Below are 24,484 nucleotides of genomic sequence, written 5' to 3' on the forward strand. Positions count from 1 at the left end.
AAAAACGTCACAGGAAGACCAGTGCAAAAAGCAGAGCACAGAAAGGCTGCACTGGAGAGGGGTGGCACCTTGTACAAAGGGGAGATACCTCGTACAAAAGGGCGAGACCTAAAATAAACTGCAAAACCAAAGGGCTGTATTCAGGCCTGCTCTCCTACAGGGCACTGGCTGGAAGGGGACACCAGTAATACGCTCATTCAAGAGCAACGCTCTTGGCTTCATGAGATCTATAATGATTCTTTACGTAAAAATCATTTTTCAAAAATAAAAATGTAACTGGTTTCCTACTTGGCAAAATTTCTAAATAACCAAAATGAAGTACTGTATCAGATAATTTTAACTTTATTATTGATAGATAGATAGACAGACATATATCAACATTTAAAGATGTGCTTTAATGTGTTTTATCTGCATTTTTGGAAGTTTTACTAATTTGATTTCTGGATTACTGAATACGGTACTTCAGCCATTTCAGCAAAACAACAGGCTCAATTTCCACCCTCGTGAGCAGGTGAAGGCAGCTGAAAGGGAAACAGAAAGGGGCAGCCTGCTGCTGCCCCTCCTTCATCCCCAGCAAAGGATCAGATCTGCTGTCTCACATGCGCTCAACACATCAAAGGACAAAGCTTTAAGGAAAGATGAGTAACTTTTGGTTAATCTTTACTGTAACACACACTATAGAAATGAATTTACTGGCAATTTCAATGGCTATTATATTAGTAGCAAAAACCAAGTAACAATAAGGTGGCCAGGTAATTAAAAAGCAAATCAGGGCTATTACTGAAATGGTGGAAACCTCCCATATCATGTTTCAATATTAAGTCTTATTAATTGCAGGCTGTGTCAGCATCAGTTTTCTTTCTGTGGGGGCAGAGCTGCAAAATCAGCTCTTACACATAATTTTCTCTCAGACTTGGAATGAGTCCAAATCAAGCCTGTCTCTCCCTGACGCTGGATTAGCATATCAGAAGGCTGTTTGATGTCAACACAAGATGGGGACCAGGTTGCTTTCCAGTTAAAAATAAATACACCATATCATGTAAGTATCAGACCATGAAAGAAAAATTTTATGCTTTAATATAGATTCTGAAATCATCATAATTATAATTAACTTCACAGTTTAAAGTCCCATCATTAAAAAATAAATCATATATAAAGGAAAGGGCAGAATGAAAAAACTGCCTCAAAATGGAAGTCGTGAACAGGCCAAGATGGCCTGATTGTTTTCATGTCTTCATATTCTTCTCTCAGATTGTTTCTATCAACAAATTAAAGATGGTAACAATAAACTGTATCAATACAAGGCTACCTAGACAGAACACTTGGCAAAATGTAAGTATCCAAATTAGTAACACGTTTTTGAAGAATGATTTTATGAATTTGATTTGATCAAAAGCAGTTTCATTATGTCATTGATAGCTCCCAATATTTTTTATGTGTCTGTTTAAACATACGCTGTTTTCCAACCATCCTTGAGTGGAGGCTTTTTTGAGAAAACCAATGCTTATGATGAGACAAGTCTGTCTGTTCTGATGGTGGCACTGTTGACCATCTCTTAAAAAGAGAATGAACAGGAAAAAGGCAGTGAAAATTTGAATTCTTTTTACTACTGATAAAATGTATGTTAGCACTACAAAGGAGGAAATTTCATAATGCCACAGTATTAAAAAAAAAAGAACAACTTTCTCTTAACTTATTCTAATATATACACATCTTTTAAAAGTTAATTATCTAGTCAAGTGACACTGCAAAAATCCTATTTTTCTCTGAAAAAAAAAAGACAGCCCCACATATTCAGGTCTAGAGTCAGAAAAAAAAAATCTAATGCGAACATATAGAAATAAAAAATATACATTTACTTGTCATGTGATAAGTTTCTAATAAAGCAATAATTTTTAAAGGTTGGTATCAAAGACTTATGTGAAAAAACATGGGATATGGCATTTTTACTATATATTATAAAATAGAAATTAAACTTTTTACATCTGAAAATAAAATATCTAAAAAGTCATGAAAATGCAGAAATCAGCACTGAGGAATACCTGACCACTTGGACAGAATTTTTATTTAGTCTTCTTTTAAAGTAGGTTCATCTTTTTTCCATGCAAAGCTTCAAGTGTTGTTTATTTTAGAAACATATTTTCTACCTCCATCAACATTATTCAAAAAAAAAACTGAACATTATTCACATCACCAAATAGACATAACAAAAAGCTAGTCGATGTACATATAAAATGTATATACAAACATCAGATTATAGCTTATCCTCACTTGTGAAATTCAGCATATCTGGTAAAGCACACGTGCAGGGTCACTGAAGTCGTGTGTATTAATATAGAAGAGGCTAGCTGATGCAAGCTGCTTCCATTCAAAGATTTTTGGAAAATAGTCACATCACTTTTTTTTTTAATTGTCAAACATCCTCCTACAAATTAAACGCCCAAACCGAATTACACGGTGGATACTGATTATCAAGTACCAGTTTTTGGACTCAGCTGGGTCACCTGGTGCCTGAATCCAGACACCTCTACTCCACGCAGAACACACATTTCTCGTTTCTATGTTTTGCGATTCTGGCATTCCTCCTCCAGAAATCTCGGGAAAAGTGTCAGTGATACTAACTAGCATAAACTCAGCCACAAAGAGAACAGGAAATTCTGTTTTGTAAATAAGTTTGTCCTTTTTTTTTAGATTTCACATATAAGTGGTATCATCTGTTATTTTTCTATGACTGAAGCATTACGCTGTACATCAGAAATTGACACAACATTGTAAACTGACTATACCTCAATAAATATATACACATATATGCGCACACAAAAAAGAAAATTATCTTCTTGTTTGATTAAAAAATTAATCTCCATAGTGTATCAAAACATTTAAGCCCACAGTTTGATATGTTAATCTTTAAAGAAGAAAGTTTCAGACAAAACATCCAGAACCACCGGGCCGGCTTCATGGGCATGCAGCCTGGACAGTCACGCAGGAGTGACTTGGTGTGATGCTCTGTTCTGCCATCTAGAAATCCTTCACCATTTGTTCACAAGGGGACCCACAATTATGTAGCTGGTCCTGGGAACCATATACCAAGCATCCTTTGGAAGTGCGCTGCTGTAGTTAAAAACAGAACCAGAAGAACAACAACAAATACAATCCTGGCAGACAAGTCATCTCTGAAGAAGATTAGGAGAAATGGTAATTAAATAATGAGAAATGACGAAGGCAAGGAGAACCGGAGCCGCAGGCACCAGCTGCTCCATCCCTTCCAGACGTCTGACCAGAGGGAGTCGTTCACGTTCAACACGAGGAAACACTTCCTGCTCGGGAGTGCTGGCAAGTGCTTAATGTGCCACACACATAATCCACAGTCACCTTTTAATAGCAGACCTGCTGGTGAGGCTTGACAGGCATGGCTGTGTGACCTTGAACAAATCACTTAATCTTGCTGGGCCTCGGTGTCCTCACTATACTGAGCAGAGTTTGGGGGTGATCTGTGTGGTCCCCACCACTATGGTGCCACCATCTCAGTCATTTGTAATTATGTCTGATGGGCACTATTTTTCACACTTAAAAATAATAAATTTTACTGGCATGTCCTGTCTTTAAATCTCCAGTTAACAGAAACAAGGGAAAAAACTAACAGTATCTCAAAGATCCCCACAGGTCCAGTTAATACTATATCCAGTCGCCACAGGAGATGACAGGTTGTCAGAGTGCTTCGTGACGTTCGTCATCAGAAAGGATGTTGTGTTGCCAAACATTTCTGTGATCACAATGTACCTTCATAAGACTACATTTTGCAATGGTTATTTCAAAGAATTAAATTTACAGAGATTGGGTGATGGAAAAGATAGAATGCTTCTAAAAGTGTAACTTGACAGTTCTAAGTGTGATTTTTATTATACATAGATCTTTCTCTGGAAACACTTTCCCTGTGAAGGTATAAGCAGGTCTCAACAGACTAAACCGTACAAGCACTTGCTGCAGACAATTTGGGGAATTACATAAACGCATAAAATAGTTACGCCTCAAGTAGGACTTGGTCCTGTAATGCTAATTTGCATTTAGGCACCTTAAAGTGCTTTAGGAGATGTGAGTAGAATGGGCCTGGCGGCCAGGAGCTCACTAAAAATACTTATCACCTGAGTCTCATTTTATCCCCTTTGATAAAATATTTCCCATGCAAGAGCTACTAGTCTTCCTTCCCTATAATGCTTGAAAAATCTGCTGAGAGTACTCAGCTGTTTCTAGATAATAATTTAACAGAATATCAACATAATCTATTCATTCCACAAAGCAAAATCACATGGCTAATAATGGGAGTGGAAATTTTACTTTATTTTATGGTATAAAATATGAAACAGATAAAGATTATTTTTCTGAGCAATTAAACCCCGGGGGAAGAAAGAGAAAGTTATTCAACAAACAAGAATAATAAGCTCCTACAACGTCACAATGTTCTCCCCCACCCCAAAAGCTGTCCTCTGAGAGTTGGTACATCAATATCAAGGAGACTTAGGATTTTTCTGAAAATCAGTGAAAAACATAAGAATGCACCATAACTACTACAGGGAATGGTGCCTGTGTTGCTGCCATGCGGATAATTCTAAAGGGGAGCCTCCATGTTCCTAAAACTGAAGGGAAAATCCTTGCAAATACTGGCGATGTCTTCTCTGCTGCATCAGCGCACTAGAGACGGGGGGGTGGTGGTGGTGGTGGTGAGACAGCAAAGCAGAGAGCCAGCCTTCCGGAAGACACAGACGGTCACGAAGATAAACGGAAGCACTGCCTCTTCAATGAACTCTTTCTGGTTATGTTAAACCAGACAGCAGTGAGACAGCTGGAAAGATATTTCAATATCCTTAATGAACAAGGAAAACAAAGTCTCCCGGTAGAAATCTGAATGAAAAATAATGGGGCGGGGGCTGGACCTCTTCTCCCTACTCGACTGTCCACAGACCTGCAGGTTGGGGTGGTAAATGGGTTTCAAAAGGCAGCTTTCAGTCCATATTAAACTTCAAATAAAAGGAGCAGAAAGTTCCTTGAAAGTTATGTTTTAACTTTTCCCAGGTAAACACAGTTCAAAGCTTACCCATCACTGTTTCATTATGCTCACGGAGCTCCATACTGGTCACGATGGGACATCATTTTTGACACTCTAAGTTTGACACTACTTAGGGACTTTAATAAAGTGAAATACTGCTACCAGACTTCTTAGGTGTGAAAGAAAACCCAAGTGGTATTTTATCAGTAACACTGCTTCTATAAAAACGCTGCTGTATGACACACCTGCACACACATGTCACAGAGACAGAAACCTACGTGCATGCACAGAGGTGTGCACGCTTGTGCAGCAGCCTACGTCCACAGGTGCAATTCTGTGTGGTTTTTCAGATACAGACACTCACTTGTAACCTTAAGACTTCTGAATGACTCTAAAGTCATATACAGTACACGGCAGACAACAATCTTATACAAGAGGCTCAGTTCGGCAGGAAACAGACCGCATTTGGCATTACGGGCAGGTCTCACCGCTGCCCGGCTTGGGCTGCACACTTTGTGCTGAGACGGAACGTGCACATCTCCCAATAACTGTAAATCAGGGTGAGCAGAGACAGATGGCACTGCTGGGAAGATTTTATTGCTTTAAGGATCCAAAGGTCAAGACTGTAAAAGACATTTCAAAGCGATTTTATTTCCAGTACAGCCTCTAAATTTGGGTAAGTACAAATAAAAACATGTCTGCAAATGTGAAAAACAACCACACCACGAAGGTGAACAAGATTTACAAGTTACAATATTTGAAGATAATAATTATCTCCAAAACACTGTTGATACTTTAGCTAGCTTATCAAAGTCTGTGGTAAGCAGAATTCTACGACACATCTCACCCCTCGAAATTCTCTGGTTCTGGGAACCGCCCCCAACCTTGAGTGTGAGCTGGGTGCGCTTATGATGAACTAGCAGCCCCACGTTATGTTTTCTGTGTGGCAGGAAGGATTTACAGATGCAGTTGAGGTTCTAAACAGGCTGCTTTTGGAAAGCAGGGAATTGTCTTGGGTAGACGTGACCTAGTCGGGTAAATCCGTCGAAGTCAGAGAGATTCAAAGCCGGAGACTCTCCTGGGGCCCCGAGGGAGCAAACTGCCAGGCCGTGGAGAGGCCACGTGGCAGGAAGAGCAGGCAGGCTTGAGGACCAGGGGTCGGCACCCCTTGGCAAGCAGGAGAGCGGGGACTTCAGTCACACAACCACAAGGAGCTGAATTCTCCCAACAGTCAGTGAATAGGAAAGAAAACCCCAAACCTCGGATAAGATCAATTCTGAGACCCTGAGCCGAGAACTCACTAACCACTATGTGAAGTCACTCACCCTCCAAAATTGTGAAATACTAAATTTTTGTTGTTTTAAGCTGCTAAGTTTGTGGTAATTGGCAAAAACTAACACAAAGTGCATGTCTAAACACAGTAAAAGTCAATGTAAAAAATTAACACTATGTCTCTACAAAAGACTCTTAAGGCACCTACCAAGTTTAAAAGGAAAGACTCACAGGTGGTAACGATGTAGAAAATACAAAGCTGACAATCCAAGAAAACAGTCCTACATCTCAAAATATTAGTAGGAAGAGACAGCAGGAGGAGACAGCCTAGCTCAGGAACAAGACAAGGATGCCCATGCTCCCCACCCCTGATACCACAGCATGGGGAGAACCTTCCCCAGCAATCAGGCAAGAAAATAAACAAATAAAAGGCATCAGAACTGGGTAGGAAGAAGCAAAATTGTCTCTGTGTGAAGCTGACATGATTTTATACATACAAAATCCTCAACACCCCCCTAAAAACTGTTAGTTCTAATCAAGAAATTCAGCAGAGCTGCAGAATATAAAATTAACATACAAAAATCAGCAGCATTTCTATACTACTGAGTAATAATGAATTATCTGCAAAAGAAATAAAGAATAATAATAAAATAAAAACAATTTCATTTACAGTAGCATAAAAAACAATAAAGTACTTAGGAGTAAACTTAACCAAGGAGATGAAAAATCTCTACTCAGAAAACTACTAGATATTAATGAAACTAATAAAAGAAGACACAAATAAATGGAAAAGAATCCCATGTTCATGATCGGAAAAATTAATATTATTAAAATACCAGTACTACCAAAAGGTATCTATAGATTCAACACAATCCCTATTATGATCACAATGGCATTTTTTAAAGAATTTTACAGAAATTTTAAAATTTATATAGAGCCACAAAAGACCCCAAATAGCCAAAGCAATCCTGAGAAAGAAGGACAAAGCAGGAGGCATGATATGTCCTGATTTCAAACTATACTACAAAGCTACAGTAATCAAAACAGAACAGTACTGGCATAAAAACAGACACACAGATCAATGGAACAGAATCAAGAGCTCAGAATTAAACCCCAGCACTTACAGTCAACTAATATTTGACAAGGGAGCCAAGAATACTCAAGGGAGAATTCAAAAATTCAGTCTCTTCAATAATTGGTGCTGGGAAAATTGGACATCCACATGTAAAAGAATAAAATTAGACCCTTATTTTACATCACTCACAAAAGTTAACTTGAAATGAATTAAAGATTTAAGTGTGAGGCCAGCAACCATGAAAATCTTAAAGAAAACACAGGAACAAAGCAACCTGACATGGGTCTTGGCAATGACTTTTTTGGATATGACACCTAAAGCATAAGCAACGAAATAAAAAAAATACACAAGTAGGACTACATCAAATAAAGAGCTTCTGCACAGCAAAAGAAACATCAACAAAGTGAAAAGACAACTTACAGAATGGAAAAAAATATTTGCAAACAAAATAGCTGATGAGGGGTTAATATCCAAAATATACAAAGAACTCATATAACTCAACAGCAAAAACCCACAAATAATCCAATTAACCAGTAGGCCAAAGACCTGAGAGACATTTTTCCAAAGAAGATATATGAATAGCCTACAGGTACGTGAAAAGATGCTCAACATCATTAGCCATTAGGGAAATGCAAATCAAGCATACACTGAGATATCACTTCATGCCTGTTAGAATGGTCATTAAAAAAAAAAAGTCAAGAGATAAATGGTGGCAAGGATATGGAGAAAAGGAACACTTCTGCACCACTGGTGAGACTGTATACTGGTGCAGCCACCATGGAAAAGAGTACAGAGGACCCTCAAAAATTAAAAATAGGACTACCATATGATCTAGCAATTCCACTTCTGGGTATCTATTCAAAGGAAACAAAAACACTAACTCAAAAACATATCTGCCCCCAACCTTCACTGCAGCATTATTTACAACAGCCAAGATATGGAAGCAAACTAAGTGTCCACTGATGAATGAATGGATAAAGAAGTTGTGGCATATATACAGTGGAATATTATTCAGCCATAAAAATGAGAAAATTCTGCCATTTGCAAAAATATGGATGGACTTGAGGGCATTATGCAAAGTGAAATAAGTCAGAGAGAGAGAAATATTGTATGGTGTCCCTTACATGTGGAATCTAAAATACACAAATCTCATAGAAAAAAGAGATTCAATTTGTAGCTATCAGAGGAAGAGGGAAGAAGGCAGGAGGAACTGGAGGACAGTGGTCAAAAGGTACAAACTTTCAGCAGTAAGATAAATAGTGGGGGAGGGTATAGCTCAGTGGTAGAGTTTGTGCTCAGCATGCTCTGGCTAAGGTCCTGGGTTCAAACCTCAGTACTTCCACTTTAAAAAAAATTAATAAAATAAAATGAAAAATACATAAATAAACCTAGTTTCCTCCCCCCAAAAAACAAATAAACAAAAAAGGTAAGTAAGTACTAGAGATGCAACGTACAGCATGAAGGCTACAGTCAACACTGCTGTACGATACAGTGGAGAGCTGTTAAGGGACTAAATCCTCAAAGTCCTCACCACAAGGGAAAAAAAGACTTTTTTTCTTTTTTTGCATTTTCTTTTTATTGTAGGTTTATTTTTGTATATTTTATATGAGATGATGGATGCGAACTAAACTTGCTTCAATATTCATTTCACAATATATTACATGTAAGGCAAATCATTATGCTGCACCCCTTAAACTTATACAGTGATGTATCCCAATTACATCTCGATAAAATGGGGGGGGCACTTAACTAATTATTTGAAATTGTGCCAAACTCTTGGCACAAAATAGATACCCATTTAAATTATTTATATTGCATATTTCACTATGAAAGATTTGTAAGAATAATATTCACTTCCCTCTTAGCCAGTGTGGTGTGGTATGACAATTTTTTGGCAGATAACAAACCTCTAAGTTTCCCCTTAAGAGATTTATTGCATTGGGTTATATTTTGTTTTACTGGTATTTCAGTAAAATATAGCTTTTAAAAAATATAGTGCTAAATACATGCACTTGTATTTTCTTCTACCTCTCTCAAATTGACTTTCTAATGGGCCATTATAAATATAGGAATTTATAAATAGTTCAGTGAATAAACCGTATTTTAGCAAAATGGGCTATGAAGATTTTAAAGTATTTTAGCAATATTTCTATTGACAAATTAAAATAAACAAAGCTCTTGTTAATATATTTCTGAGACTAATCTCTCATCTCCTCTACACTAAGTCTCCATCACCAGATATGTTTCTTGGAAACAGAAGAGTGAAATAAACCGGATTAATAAGGCATCCTACAAAATGGAATATGTACTGGTCCAATTTAGGGTACAATAAAGAAAATATATAGCATATATATATAACAAATTGATAAACTGCAACCTAACTTTTCTAAGAGTCTTTTTCTTTAAATTTCTGACTACTGTTGATAAAGAAATATATGATGAAAAATTCTGGATTTCCTTTTATCCTAAAACTCATCTGGGAAGAATTTCATCTGACCACAGCCTCAGGTATTCCTCTGTCACTAATTAGAGAAATACTGAATATTTCAACTATAAATTACTTAATTATATTTGTCAGTCTGCTCTAAACCAATTAATTATTTACTTGTAAAAATCTTTGATGCAACGCTATCCAGAGGTTCTTTTCTGGAATACAGACCAGGAGCTATATTTCCTCTTCTACCCCAATTAAGCTGAAGAGTTGAGACAGTGAAATATATTACTGAGATGAACAATGATCTGTAACATTACTCACTATAAAGAAATGAAGCATGTTCCTCAGAATCCAAGTATCTACTGCTGTCCTTTATAAGCATTAAGTCACTGCCACATTCCTTCCTAAAAGAAGTTCCTATGATTTTTTCATAATGTAGTCTCTTCTATAAAGAACAGCTTTTAGCACAAATTAGAGTGTTTAGAAAACAATTTTAGAATCTTAGGGCAAAAAAAAAAACCCTTCCTGTATCAGGAAAAGATCATGTTATACCACTACCATTGTTTACCAACGGGCCCCTGGAACAGGGGAGATAAAGGAAGTGAAACAAAAACATTCTAGCAGCTGTCGGACAGATGGAACATATTCAGAGAGGCACATATAATTACATGTGTGTGCGCATATATTTGTATATATCCCTATAAAAATAGAATACATATATACATACATATTTATCATTCAGCCCTCATAATGACACTCCAAGGCAGGTATTAACCCAATTTCATAGATAAGGAAACAGAATCTCAATCATTAAGATGAAGTAGCTAACTCAAAGTCATGTAGCATCACCTTCTATTGCCCTCAGAGTTCCCAGTAAGGATTTGGCCGTCCTATTACAAACTACATTAGACCCTATCTTACTCCTTTATAAAACTTACTACAACTCCAGTTATACAGTTTCCTATGAGTTTTAGTTAAATGCCTCTCGCTCCCACTAGACAATGAGTTTCAAGAAGGCATGAACCATGAATACAGCACGAGGTAAATATCCAATAAATAAATTAAAGAGTGCTGTTTTGAAAGGCCACAAATTGGTATATTTATTTGAAAGAATAATTTGGCAGTATCTGTTATGATTTAAGGTGCACATACCCTATCACCCAGCAACATTATTTATAGAAATGGATGTAACTCTCTCTTGAATAGAGTGTGTGTGATGCTGTTGTATTGAAATATACAAGGCCTGGTCCTGGAGCTTTCTCTGTAAGGATTAAAAACAACGGAAACAGCGCAAGTGTCTCTCAATAAAGCAATCACTTAGTACACTGCGCTGTGTCTGAGAAAGAATACACACACCAGTACATGTTCTTTCATTTGTGTGTGTCTGAGTGTAAAGATACAAAATGAAGTCAGGAAGGGTTCTGCACGTGCAAGTCAGTGGTCACCTCTGGGGGATGGGAATGCAGGCGGACAGTGAAGGATCTTCATCACTTGAGAAAACCAGAGACATCTTATATTAAAAAAATTACAAACATTAAGCTTACTAAGTCAACAGAGAGAAAAGCCATTAACTCTGTGTTCTGTTAAAATGCATCCATCTGTGATCATATTAATCCTATTAGATGAAGGGCCAGAAGGGATCTCACAGGTCAGATCCTTCCAAGTGATTAAAATTCATCACTCCCTCCCAATATAACTGGGTATTTGGTCAGGTCTAAAATACCACACTGCAGGAGACATACGTGAATGCAGCCAGGAAATGAGGCTATTCCACCCAAGTGAAACTGCTTGGTCAAACTCTCTACTCTGGGTACTGGGAGAACTTGCTGTGACGGCCGATATGCTGAGACTACTGTAAGGTCTGTAAGTGCAGACTCCAAGAGGATCTGGAAAGCCAGACCCGGAATGTCTTATGTCTTGACTCGGCAGACTGACGGTAAAGGACGAGGTTGTTAAAGGCATACACGATAAAGCCTCCTGGAGAGGGAGGACTGATGTCACTAACCCTTCACAGAGGAGCCGCCCCAGTGCCCTACCAAAGCACAGTAAGCTGCTCTAGAAGCTTCCAACTCACTAGGAATCAGCTGCCACCTTTTATTAAAAAAAAAAAGTGCCTTAAATAGTCTTTTACATGACAGATACCTTTAAATTTAGTCAGAAGCCCCCAGGGTGTTTTAAGGGTACAGCCATCAATTTTATAATGGCAAGTTACTACTTGTTACCAAACAGAATTCTGTTGTTCTGAATCTTACTGGAGCCACTGGGGCAGCTGATAAAAAATTTCCTTGATGATGTCAATGGACGGCAAGTCTGTTTAAACAGGAAGCTGAGTTCATCACCACAGTAAATATAAGATCACACTGACAAATTTTTCCTCCGTCACTGGCCGGGGAAATCTGAATCTGCTGGGGATGGAGGTAACAGGGCTTCTAGAAGGCACCCTGGCCTTGCGCCAGTTTTCCCAGGCGGGGAAGGGTCAGCGGTGCACTCCTCCAGGTGCCCCGGTGTCTGTCCAGGCACAGCGCCCTAAGTGTGACGTAGGAGCAGCAAAGAAAGAAAACCCGATGGAGAGAGAGCGAGAAACCCTAAAATCAAAATCCTAAACCATCAACTTCTCAATCGACAGCAAGACTTTATAACTGAAGCGGTTTCCTTTACCTGCGTTCAGCAGGGATTTGAGGTACTTCCCCATAGGGGTCTGCCCTCTTCTCCTTCCACTATAAGAATTAAATAGCTCTTATACCTAAAGAAAGGTCTCAGCCAAGAATTTTACACTCATTGTCCCTCTGGCAAGGATAATTTACACTTTCTTTTATATGTCTCATCTTGACAGATAGCTGTTTTGTAAAATTCTGCATTTGTGTATTTGCATTTTTTTTAATTTTTAGTTTTTATTTTTTGGGGGGAAGGTAATTAGGAGATTGAACCCAGGACCTCCTGTATGCTAAGCATGTGCTCTACCACTCTAGCTATAACCTCCCCTCATTTGCATTTCTTTTTAAAATTAATACTGTATTTTTAAAAATTGTTAATTAATTTGCAAAGACACATTTTGTTGGTGGTTAGCTGTTTGTGCCACTGGTGGGAAGTCCCTACAACAGAAAGTTAGGTAACTGATTAGAAGTGAGTCATCTTACATGGGACTTAAAACATAAACAGAGTCAGCTTGATAGCATTCTGTGAAAGGATACTCCTTCCTTTTATGCAGTGTTTTTATCATTTAAAAAGCAATTCCTAAACTGTCTCCATCTTACAGATGAGGAAACTGAGCCTAAGAGAAGTTATGTGCATAAGAGTTGAAGCGGCTGACGCTGAACTCACACTAGAGAGCAGGGTTCTTAACCTTCTTAACCGACGCTAGCCAACCCACAAATGCCTTAATCAGAGAGCCTGCAAAGGCTTGTAGTGGAATGCAAATTGTGTATGCACCAGCATTTTCCTGCAAGAAGGTCAAGGGTTTTATTTGATTTTTCAAAGAAGTTTTGTGATACAAAAATCTTTAGGGGCCACTGAAGTAAAATGCATGGATTTTTGCATCAGACAAGCCTAATTTCAAATACCAGTTTTTCTATTTACTAGTAATGATCTTCTCTAAGTGTCAAAATCACCTCCCAGGATCCTTGTGAAGAGTAAACAAGATAATGCCTATAACGCACCTAGCACTGTTTTAAAAAACCCCTTACAGTAACTGCAGGCAGGAGATGACTGGCTGTGCCCCAGTATCTCCTGAGAGACTGAATACACAGACAGACAACGGCCAGACCATGTATAAAAACAGAGCTTTGAGCCACCATCCTCAGCAAGCCGACCAGGAAGCCAGCCTTTTATCTTTCACAAACTGCCTAGGAAGCCTGCCTGCTCCGCTCTGTCAGACTTGCAGGAGGCCGGGCTGCTCTCACTAGTGGTGATCCAGCAACTTCTGTAACAATCAGCCAGAATGGCCAGGACTTGATTGGTAACTGACAGCTTCCCCAATTTTTGTCCCCGCTTCCAACTTAGGACCAACCAGAGAAAGCCAGCTCACGGGGGAGGATTAGTGAGCTTGCCCACGGCTCCTTCATGCCTGCAGCCTCCAACCTGAAGCCTCCCCTCCTACCCACTATAAATATTTCCTGCTCTTCCATCCGCCTGAGATCTCTGCCAACACGCACACGGCAGTGGTCAATTCCCTTGCTCCGGCAAGCTCACAATTCACAACCCTTGCTTTTCATCTTGTTGGCCTTCACTGACTTCCAGACTGCTGAATTCGTCTTCCAGAGTAATGGAGTCTAGCTGGCACTTGACAGACAGATGAAGACTAGAGACGCCAGCCTCCCTTGCAGGTGGACACGATCAGGACTAAATTCTGGCTAGCAGGTTGGAACACTGTGTGGCCAGCGTCCGGGGATGTGCCTTGGATACAGCAGCAAATACGCCCAGACCAGCTGTAAACAGGCCTGGTCTCTGAGAATCTGAGATCAGAACTGTCATATTAGCCCCAGAATTTTATGTAGCAGAAAAATACACATAATAACATTAATAATATGGCGACAGCTTCCATTTACATAGCCTTACTAAGTGGGAGGCACTCTTCTAAGCTCTTAGCAAGTATCAATCAATCAATCATTTAAAATAACCCTAGGAAACAGGTTCTCTTCTTACTTTGTTTTGGAGGAGATGTGGCACACAGAAGAAGTGAAGCAGGTTACGAAGTTAAGCCCAAGGATAAGCAGTTTTTAGGCTAGTTTTGGGGGGGTTCCTATAATTTGTGGCTCAACTTAAACCCAATGAATGTGCCCTTAGAAAAGAACGTTAATCAACTTTTAAGTCGTCGAATCGGGGTTGGATGCGCAAGTCTGAATTCAAGGCCCACTTTCTCCTTCCATGACTCCCTCCCAAAGCAGGGGCAGCCCAGGTCAGACTGCTCCAGCACCTCCCTCCGCCCCCTGCCTGCTGTCCAGAGATGCAGGATCAAGGGTGATCTGCTGGGTGAAGTCAGCTTTAGCTTACAGAAGACAAGTCCTCGGTCTACTTCCAGGCTGGTGCTGGAGTGTTCATACGTCTAAGTGGACCAGCATCAACCTCCCCAGGCAAACCAGCCTCATAATCAGACCATCACTCTGCCTACCATTTACTACATGCCTACCCCATGTTAAGCAGCATTCTGAGGTCTTTAAAGAATCTCACAAGCCTAAACGTTGAACATACAACTCTATTAGAAAAAACAAATCTTTAGTTTAAAAAAAAAAACAACTTACCTTTATCATTCTGGATAGGTCACCAGCATCTGCTAGTTCCAAAACTATGTTTAGTTCATTATCCTCAATGAATGATGCATAATATTTAATTACATTTGGGTGGTTGAGTTGCTGAGAAAAAAAAACAGGCACCAAAAATTTTCTTACTGTACATTCCCAAGAGTCACTTACAGTTTCATAACTTAAGAATAAACTTAGTTAAAATGCCTTTCAAGTTACAGAAATCTTAATATGACTGTATTTTTCTTTAACCTAGTGAATTTTTAAACAAGTATTATAGTTATTGAAAGTAAAACTAGATAACAATGAACTTTAATATTCTTTACTAGAAATAATAAATTACACACTTAAAATTTTAAAAAGTATTGCTATGCCCAATAAATATACACATATGCGTATAAATGACAGAATTAAATCACCAACCGTCAAAAAGTATATCCTTCAAAATGGTAACTGTCATTTAAGGGCACTCAATAGCAAATGAAGTATCCCTTTTCACTCTTACTTTGACGTTAAGGCTGAGCCAAGGATAACTCCAACCAGTGGTAAAAATCTAGCATCTACTATATTGTATCTAAATACAGCTTTTACATCAAATAATACAAACAGTCTGAATTTATCTATGCGGTTGATTCATAAAATCCTAAGAAAAATTTCAGAAATATATGCATCAAGCTATACACATTTACAATCTTTTTGTTTAATCTTTAAGCGAGTTAACATATAAGACAAATAGTTTCTCAAAGAAACTTACTCAAGAATTACCCTAGCGAGTATGTGCATGATTATCTTCTCTTCTTTATACTTACAGGTTTTCCCCCCACATTTTCTATGATGATATATTATTTCTCTAACAAAGGTTTATTAAAGCAATGACTTCATGTAGCAAGAAATAACTACAACTTACAGAAAAGTGGAAAGCATGGTTCATTTTGATCTTACTCTTATCTTTTTGAATAAATCTGATTCATTTCAGGCACAAACAAAATTGGCATAAAAAAACCAAGTCTTATCTAAAAATTAAAAATATATTTCTCAAAAGAAATTTCACTACAATAAATGCAGTATGAAGATGACTAAAATTTCAGTCATATTCTCTGAGTGGATGAGAAACTGAAAAGATAATTCCGACATTCTCTTTACATCATCCTTTCTAAATCTGGAAAAAAGATACAGAAATATTATTTTTAAAATGGGAGCCATTTGATTCAGTCCACATTCTCAATATATCACATCTTGTGATATATGCGTTTATATTACTTAACATTTAGAACATGTCTAACTGGGATGGTCAAGAAAAACTTTCTTCAATGTTTTATGTCTTTTTTATTAATTTCCTAGTTTGAAATGGGAAAAAAAGCTAATCCTACCAAATGTTCCATTTAAATTATTTTATAATGAATTCAAAAGGTAACTGCATTCTTCAATATTCTGACTTCAAATTTATATATAATGTTATCTGAAATCAGTGTGGCCTATGTTATGTCTCAAAAATCTTTTTGCTTATAAGTGGATATTTTAATAAATCACTTTTATTTACATATTCAGTTCTGTACAAAACAGTCAACAGTACATTTGTTATTTACCTTAAGGAGATCTATTTCTTTGATACAATCAGCACGTGCTTTGGCATCCATTAAATCAAATATCTAAAAACAGAATCCAGAATTACTTAATAAAATAGCAACCTATGGTTCAAGCTAGCATGTAAGTCCACTGTAACATGTCACACATCATCACACACACTAGGAAGTGCTCTTCCCAATCAGCTTTGAGAAGCTGTGGAGGCCTTAGGTGTTTAATCTCACGTCACCACTAGTGCTTACATTTTTCCATCCAAAATATTAAAAATGGAAAAAGAGAACAGCTGGATATACAAAATCTTAAGTTCAAACAGAGCAGAATGGAAGTTGTGAGATTGTGATATGTTAATATAATCAATAGTTAAAATACTGAACAACGTGCTAAGTACACTGCATGAACTTACTCACTGAATTCTCATTTAATCCTTATGAGGACAGTATTAGCAGCATCCTCACTTTACAGATGAAGAGAAGCAGGCTTAGGGAGCTAAAGTTCACACAGCTAACTGATGGAGCGGCCAGAGGTCATCCTCCAGGTTGTCCCTCTGGAACCAGACACGTCCAAGCCCTCAACCACTGACCATCAACGTATACGCTCAGACTGGGTCTGAAAGGTCTAACGCACGCATCCTTGACGGGGCTGCTACCACTCCAAGGAGGTGAAAATTGGTTCTTCGGAGAGAGGGCTGACAAAGCCTTGCTCTTTTTAAGCATAGATTTACATATAACACATGAACAGGTATATCATATCTATGGAGTTCAAATTGCACGAGTGGGCTGATTAGGAAAAAATGTCCAAAAAGGCTCCTTAAAGGTGATAATAAAGGCAAGGTTGAGGAACGCTGATCGACTGTAAAAAACATGAAAATAAATAATATAGTCAAAGGGCTCTTTAGTATGTCTCTGAAAACAAAGAAGTGTCTCAATGGTTCAAGTGTGTGGAAAAGTAAATAAAAAAGCAATATGCTAAATACTGCAGAAAATACCTTAATAAGTCAATACTCCAAGCATAAATGAGGATAACATGTTCCTGCCCCTGCTCTTCCATCACTCACAAAACTGTGCTGAATGTCAACCGATTATTAGGTTTCATTACACACACAAGCAAGGAAGCAGCCTGCCGCCCTCAGGACGCACACCATCCGAGGCGGGCTGCAGACAGGGCCCGAGAGCCAGACCCGAGCCGGCCGGCCGCAGGCGCTGCTGCGCAGACTGGCGTGAGGGCCTCGGGGTTGGGGGGGGCTGCTGGGAGGGAAGGGGGCTGGCAGGGGCCCCGCACTTGACTTACACCTGCAGGACAGTGTAATGCCCCTCACAAGGCTCCTCACAGAAGGAGGTAAAAATGAAAAGTTCACTACTGAAAGCAGTAAACTTCAACAATTTCACACAGAATAGCCCCTCATTCCCCAAACTGCCAGAAGATGCCAGAAGAATGGTGTTGCTGTACAGCAAGTTAAACAACAGTGGCCAATATTTACATCAACAGAAAGTTTTGAACTTGATGTTAGTTACCAGCATGAAATACACACACACAACACACACACACACACACACACACACACCACTTATGCTTAAAAACCAACGAAGCGAGAGAAGTAACTGACTCGCCGACTCGTGAAGGAGGACATCACTCTTGGGAACTACCGCTCACAGGGCACTTGGGATAACTCAAAGAAATTTGGGGTCTTGGACCTTGAAGGAATTCCTGGAAAATTTAAGGTGACAAAGGACAATTCTGGTATGAGCGATTAAAATGAAAAAATCGCCAACTTGGAGACACATGTAGAACTAACCTCCCAGTAATCAACGTCTCTATGATGGGAAAAACGTTAAAGCATAGAAGACAGCGAGCAAGACGAGAATAAGATGTGCTATGACAGTTTTAGGAACTCCTCCCTGGACACAAAATACCAAGACAGAAGTGTGCCACACAGAAATCACGAATCTTTAATTCAACTTAGAGTTAAATTAATTTACAATTACAAATTAACTTTTATTTTAAATTAATTTACAATTACAAATTAACTTTTATTTTTAACTGAATCTCAATATGAAGTCACCTCTCAAACACTAAGGAAAGAAGCACTGGTGGCCATTTAAGGCAAAACTAAATTCTGAACCAAAAACATTTCATTGGAAATTCACAAGTATCTTGCTTTTTCTCTTAGCCATCATGTCAAGACAAAAATAAAAGCTGAATCTTTAGATTAAATCATTCCCAGACATAGATTCAAAGCTATCTGACTCCATGAGCAAGATAAGGCAATATATACAGAAAAAAAATCTGGATTTTATAAAAATATTTTTCATTAACTACTTACAAGCTAGTCTTCAGAAAGCATCTTTTTCCAATTCTACCAAAGTTTCTTTGAATTTTTAAACTGATTTTATACTTGCTAAGAACAAAGTTAGCAGTAGTGTTTTGGCAAGTACTGGCTGATAAATTCTTGATATTCTCTGAATCCTTTAAAATGTCTTCTTTGATCGTCTTCCAATTTTACCAAAACTCTGAGAAGAGGAACAATGACTGGGGACAAGCAAGACGGGGTAGGGGGTGGCGTCTGAAGGGGAAATGCCAGCGCTGCTCGGAGAGCTGACAAAGTCCCAAGAAAGTCAACCGTGGAAGCCAGACCTTCAATCAGAGTTCAGAGAGGGCGGGAGAGCGGCTGTGGAAGACCAGGACGGGGTGGAAGTACGGGAGAGAGAGGAGAGCTGAGTCCCACGAGTCCCTCACTCTGTTTCTCTTCCTCCCTAAGCCTCCAGCACTGACCGCGGAGCCCAGGTGACCAGTGACACTGCAGGCACGAGCTGAGGGAGGGAAGCAGGGAGACAGGGAAGCGTATCTGCACGTGGAATTTCGAAACTGTCACAGTAGTCACATCTTAATTGTGGCAAAGGAATCATAGTGGGATGCGAGCAAATTTTCCTAAAGACGGGGGGGGCGCAGCCGGGCACCATGGGCTCTCCGTCCCGGAGGGGCCATGCGTCCGGCCCACGCTCTCTGCCCCCGACACGGCTAGCAGCAAACACCCAGGGCATCACCAGTGCTTACAGGCCGCGGAGCTGTGACCCTGGGCTTGGGGGACAAGGCGGAGCAGTGCCTTGAGAAGTGAGCTGAGGAGTCTGGGCACTGCTTCTCAAGAGTCTCATGAAAGATTTGTGAGCAGAGAAGTGAGTTATAAATGCAGACTTTCAACACATGAACTCAACCAGCCTATAGAGGGCAGATTCTGGAAGCGCTGGGAACAGTGACACAGCCCTTTAGACAGGTAACACAGCCCTAAAATAACAAGTCTCATGAGGAAATCCAGTATCTGAGTCTTCATGGAGTTTCTGAAGAGGTGCTAGGAGTCTTCAGAAAAGAAGTGTCTGGTCAACAATGTTTTAGTAAACACTTTCCCACTAAGCTGCAGAGATGGCTTTTTAAAAGGAAGAACCATGGTCTTTACTGCTCAGCACAAGTGCCATACATCACAAAAATCAGTAACAGCTCTGAAATGCAAACAGATTTCTCCTCTTAAAGGTTTAAGAGACTGTCTCCTAATTAAATAAGCTAAGAATATCTTTGCAACACCACTTCTCTCTTGCATAAATTAGCAGATGTCCCAACATCTACACTAAAAAGCACAGGGGAACAGCAAAACCCAAGAGGGCAAACTGAACTTGGCACAGCGGGCAACACGTGTCCAAGGGTCATCACGGCGGGAAATGGGGGCAGCTGGAGGGGCACACATCTACCCGACACAGACGGGAACCACGACTGGGCAGATTAACTCAGGTCCATTCCAACGTCCAGTCAAAGGGAAGAAACGTACGGGCAACATGAAGCGATACAGACGGAGTTATAAGAGGCCTGGAAGAGCTTCTGTTCTTCCTCCCTCCCCCCCTTCTTCCCTTCTTTTCTTTCTAAGTCACTTCAAAAGACAAGGCTCTGTGATTTAAAATGCAACCACATGAGAACAGCACTCTGCCTCTGTCCACACTCAGAGTGGAGGAGGGGGCTAGGGAGGCCGCAGGGGCCTCCGGCCAGTTTCTCAGCACCCCCCAACCCCGCCCTGCCGCAGACCAGCAGCTGTCTTCTCTCTGGTCCGTGCTGTGTGTTCTGCTGGTACTTTATTTTGAAAATAACCAATTTGGCAGATTATTGCCCCCCTGGAGAATCCATGGTGAGTCCTTACTCTCCTCCTATTCAAACTCCTGTTCCTGGTTTCAACGTTCCGCAGAACCCGGTCTCGCCTCGACAGCCTGGCTTTCGCTCAATTCCACCAACTCCAACAGCTCCAACTGACATCCCCATTCCACCAAGTATTTACATCAGGAAGCCACGCCCAGGGTTCAGCAGTTACTTGTTCTAGATACCCCTCTCTCCGAGAGGGTAGAAATAGAATCACTAGTTTCTTCTTCCCCACTTTGGTGCCCAGAGATACTCTGCAGAATTCGATACCTTTTAAAAACGGATCAAAGAGTTCTTTTATAAGGAAATAATCATTCTTAAAGCCATCTGTGTCATAACACGAATACTTGCATTTTAGGCTGTATTTTCTTACTAGAAGTGGCATGTGGCGAGAGGGAAGATGGCCACCCTCACATGCTGCCAGTGAGGCGGTCAAAGGGTGCGAGTGTAGGGTAACTTGGTACTAACTCACAGCGCCAACCACGCATCCCTGCGCTCATCACTTCCCTTCTCAGGCACACAAGCAGGGACGTTCTTGCACATGTGCTCCGGGAAACACACGTGTGAACACCATGGAAGGGCTGTTTGTAACAGCAAACAACTGTGCACAACCTAAACAGCAGGCAGACGTAACAAAAACTGAGCACCAGACACATGTAAACGAATCCTAGACACACACGCATATGCGTGCACTGTGTGTGTAATACGCACAAAGAATAAAGAACCGCCACACGCACCAGCACGTGACTACATCTATTAAACAGATTTACTCAGAAACGTACACAGATAGAAGGGGGGAAGCTCCAAAGAAAAAGAAAGGAATGATCAACACACAATTCCGGACAGGGACGGGAGAGGCAGGCTTGCATCAAGTTACTTTTGAGGTTTTACTTTGCGAGCTGAGCGCTGCAGACGAGAGGTTCTTCACATCTATCACATACGCCCATAAACCTTTCATAAATATTTACTGTTTCCTTAAAGATGTAAGTGAAAACTGTTCATCTCTGTAATGGCTGTCACAAACATACTGGTCCTTCACCAAGTTTATATATTATATATACTTGTAAGAGGACACTGAGGTTCCACAGGTCTCAACCAAGAAGAGAACCCAGGGCTGCAGAGTAAAACGTGAAGCCCACAGGCAGGTGTGAACAAAAACCACCTTCCCTGGAAAAGGTGAGGAAGACTGTCAAGCACATTCTGAGGCAGAAAGGCAAGGGCTTTCTAGACCAGAGGGCAGGTGGACGGAGACTTGCTAGACTCCGGGGGCAGTGAGCCGCCCGGGACTGTGGCTCAGCGGGACGAGTCCACAGGGGCGGGGGCAGGACTTGGTCAGCGGGGACAGGCTGGGACCTGGGACCTGGGACCTGGGACGCAAGGCTGCAATGCTTGCACCCGACTGAGCAACAGAACACACAGAAACTGGAAGGGATTGAAAAGAATTGCGTGCCTGTGTGGTGGGGGCAAGTGATGAACAGTGATACAAAAAAACCAAAGATCCAACTGCCACTTCGGAGGTGTGGGGAGCAGCGGTGGGGGGGGACTGTGGCCCCTGGGCACAGCAGCAGCAGTGGGGTGGCGATCACCTAAGCCACCCACCCCCACCCCATCGCCCCACCCCCACCCTCATTCCAGATCCCGGACCCCCGGACCCCCCAGGCAGCAAGCAAGGGCACCTGCTCCTTGTCCTCGCCCCTTTCTGCTGCAGCACGAGCCCCAGTAAAGCCTCCCTGGGTCCCTCCTCTGCCCTCTTATCAGTTTCTACAGATTGTGGAGCCAGAGAATCCTGGTCGGTAACAAGAGGAGCGGGAGAAAGACACACGCACCCGAGGACAAGCGGAAGGAGTCGGCGCCGCAGCGCAAGGCTGACCCCAGAACCGCACAGGCGTAGCACGCGGTTTTCAGCAGGGCCGCAATCCTCTCATTTTACCAACTTCATTTTTTAAAAATTTTCCAGTAAATAAAGTTCACTCCAGTTTTCCTTTATTGACAGTGCGGTTCTCTCCGCAAGCTTCATCCCCGCCCTCCCCGCCCACCCCGAGCCCTGCCGGCCGCGCGCCGCCCTCAGGCAGCGCAGGCTCTAAGTCCCTCCCCTCCTGCGGGGCCCACGGCCACTGGGCCTGGCGGGGGACACCGCTCCCGCTCACGTGTCCAGCTGGAGCAATGGTGACAACTCAGATCCGCCTCCCAAAATCTAGAGCTGTGACAGCTTTTCTAAGGTCATTCCACTCGTTATTCAATCCGGGTGAACAAAGCCAGTGAAATTTTAAAAGTAATATTAAAACCAAACATTAATTTCCACCATGTCCTACACTCAATTCCAGCTTTTAAAGCACAATTTTTATTCTTTCTCATCATTCTCAACTTCAGACTGTCATCACCCAATCATTCAGGACATACTTTTCTCTATTCACTATTCACACAGTATAATTTTACACTGATTTAGATAATTAAAGTCATCTTACCTGCACCTTTTTTAAAGCTACTGGAACTCCATCCAAGAGACAGGCTGCTCTGTAAACTTCACTAAATTGCCCGCGACCAATTTTTTTTTCTATTCGAAAGTTGGCTAACGTATTATAGCCCATATCGGGTCGTAAGGCCTTCTGTAATTAAAAAAGTCAGAAAAGTTTTCAGTCACATAGTGTACACACAATCGTGGATTGTTTTCACATAAGCAGGTGATTCCTATGGTAAACCTGCAGACATCCATTCACCCAACATGTATTTACTGAACCATTCACATATATAAAAAAATACACACATACATTCATTTAGTCCAATCTGCCACCTAATGCATGAAAATCTTCTCAACTTCCTGAAAATTATTTAACTTCTGCCAAGAACAGTTCCAGCAGCAGGGAGTTTACCACCTCCTCATCACTTTTTTTAAAAAAGACTTACTTTTTTTTAAGGCACTTCTAAGGTTCACAGCAAAACTACGAGGAAGGCACAGAGACTCCCGACACACCCCGAGCCCACAGATGCACTGCTTTCCCAGGATCAGCGCCCCCACCAGAATGGGCCCGTGCCACCGACATGCCACCACCACCCCGAGTCCATTGTTCACACTAGGTGTGTGCACTCTCTGGGTCTGGGCACACGTATCACGACGTGTGTCCACAACGACGGTACCGGAGTCTGCTCTGAAAATCCTGTGCCCCGCCCTTGCATCACCCCCCACACACACTGGGCTTTTCACTTCTTCCAGAACGTTGCATGGCTAGACTCTTACAGGACGGAGCTTTTCAGACTGGCTTCTTTCACTTAGTACATAGTTACATTTTTAAACAATTTTTTCTATTGTTTGTGGACAAAGTCATTTCTTTTTAAAACTAACACTTTTCAGTACTTCCTAAGTGCCAGGCGCTGTACCAGCTGCTAGGGAAAGAGGTGCATGGGAGATGCGTCTGCTCTGACAGAGATGGCCCAAGTACATAGAAGAGGCTCTCAGCGGTGCTGGGAGAGACATAATTACAGGGTGTGGAGGGAGCACAGCACCCATTCCCATTTTGAGGCAAAACTCAACATCTGACACATTTCACCCATTGTTTATGGACTCATTCATTCATTCAATCAGTCGCAGGATAAACATTAACTCAACACCCACTGCAGTCGGACCCTGTCTACTACTGGGGTTACTACCTACACCCAGGGAACAGTGA

General features: G+C 40.9%; 1 protein-coding gene across 4 annotated transcripts in view; it reads right to left on the minus strand.

The window, feature by feature from the left end:
* The window catches only part of LOC140685386 (serine/threonine-protein kinase Nek7-like), a 106,390-nt gene that overhangs the window by 66,992 nt on the left and 14,914 nt on the right, over positions 1–24,484 (minus strand). For 3 of the 4 annotated variants that reach the window (XR_012070071.1, XM_072957683.1, XM_072957682.1), the window contains exons 2-4: positions 23,285–23,425; positions 16,649–16,711; positions 15,063–15,173 (exon numbers count right to left, since the gene is read on the minus strand). Coding sequence is in view for 3 of the 4 variants with exons in the window: in XM_072957683.1 (XP_072813784.1) it covers positions 15,063–15,173; positions 16,649–16,711; positions 23,285–23,425 (315 nt within the window). In the remaining variant the exon portion in view is untranslated. The remainder of the gene's footprint in view (positions 1–15,062; positions 15,174–16,648; positions 16,712–23,284; positions 23,426–24,484) is intronic. The other variant, XM_072957684.1, reaches the window with a different exon arrangement.

Source organism: Vicugna pacos, unplaced genomic scaffold (assembly GCF_048564905.1).
Source record: "Vicugna pacos unplaced genomic scaffold, VicPac4 scaffold_21, whole genome shotgun sequence".
Classification (NCBI taxonomy): Eukaryota; Metazoa; Chordata; class Mammalia; order Artiodactyla; family Camelidae; genus Vicugna; species Vicugna pacos.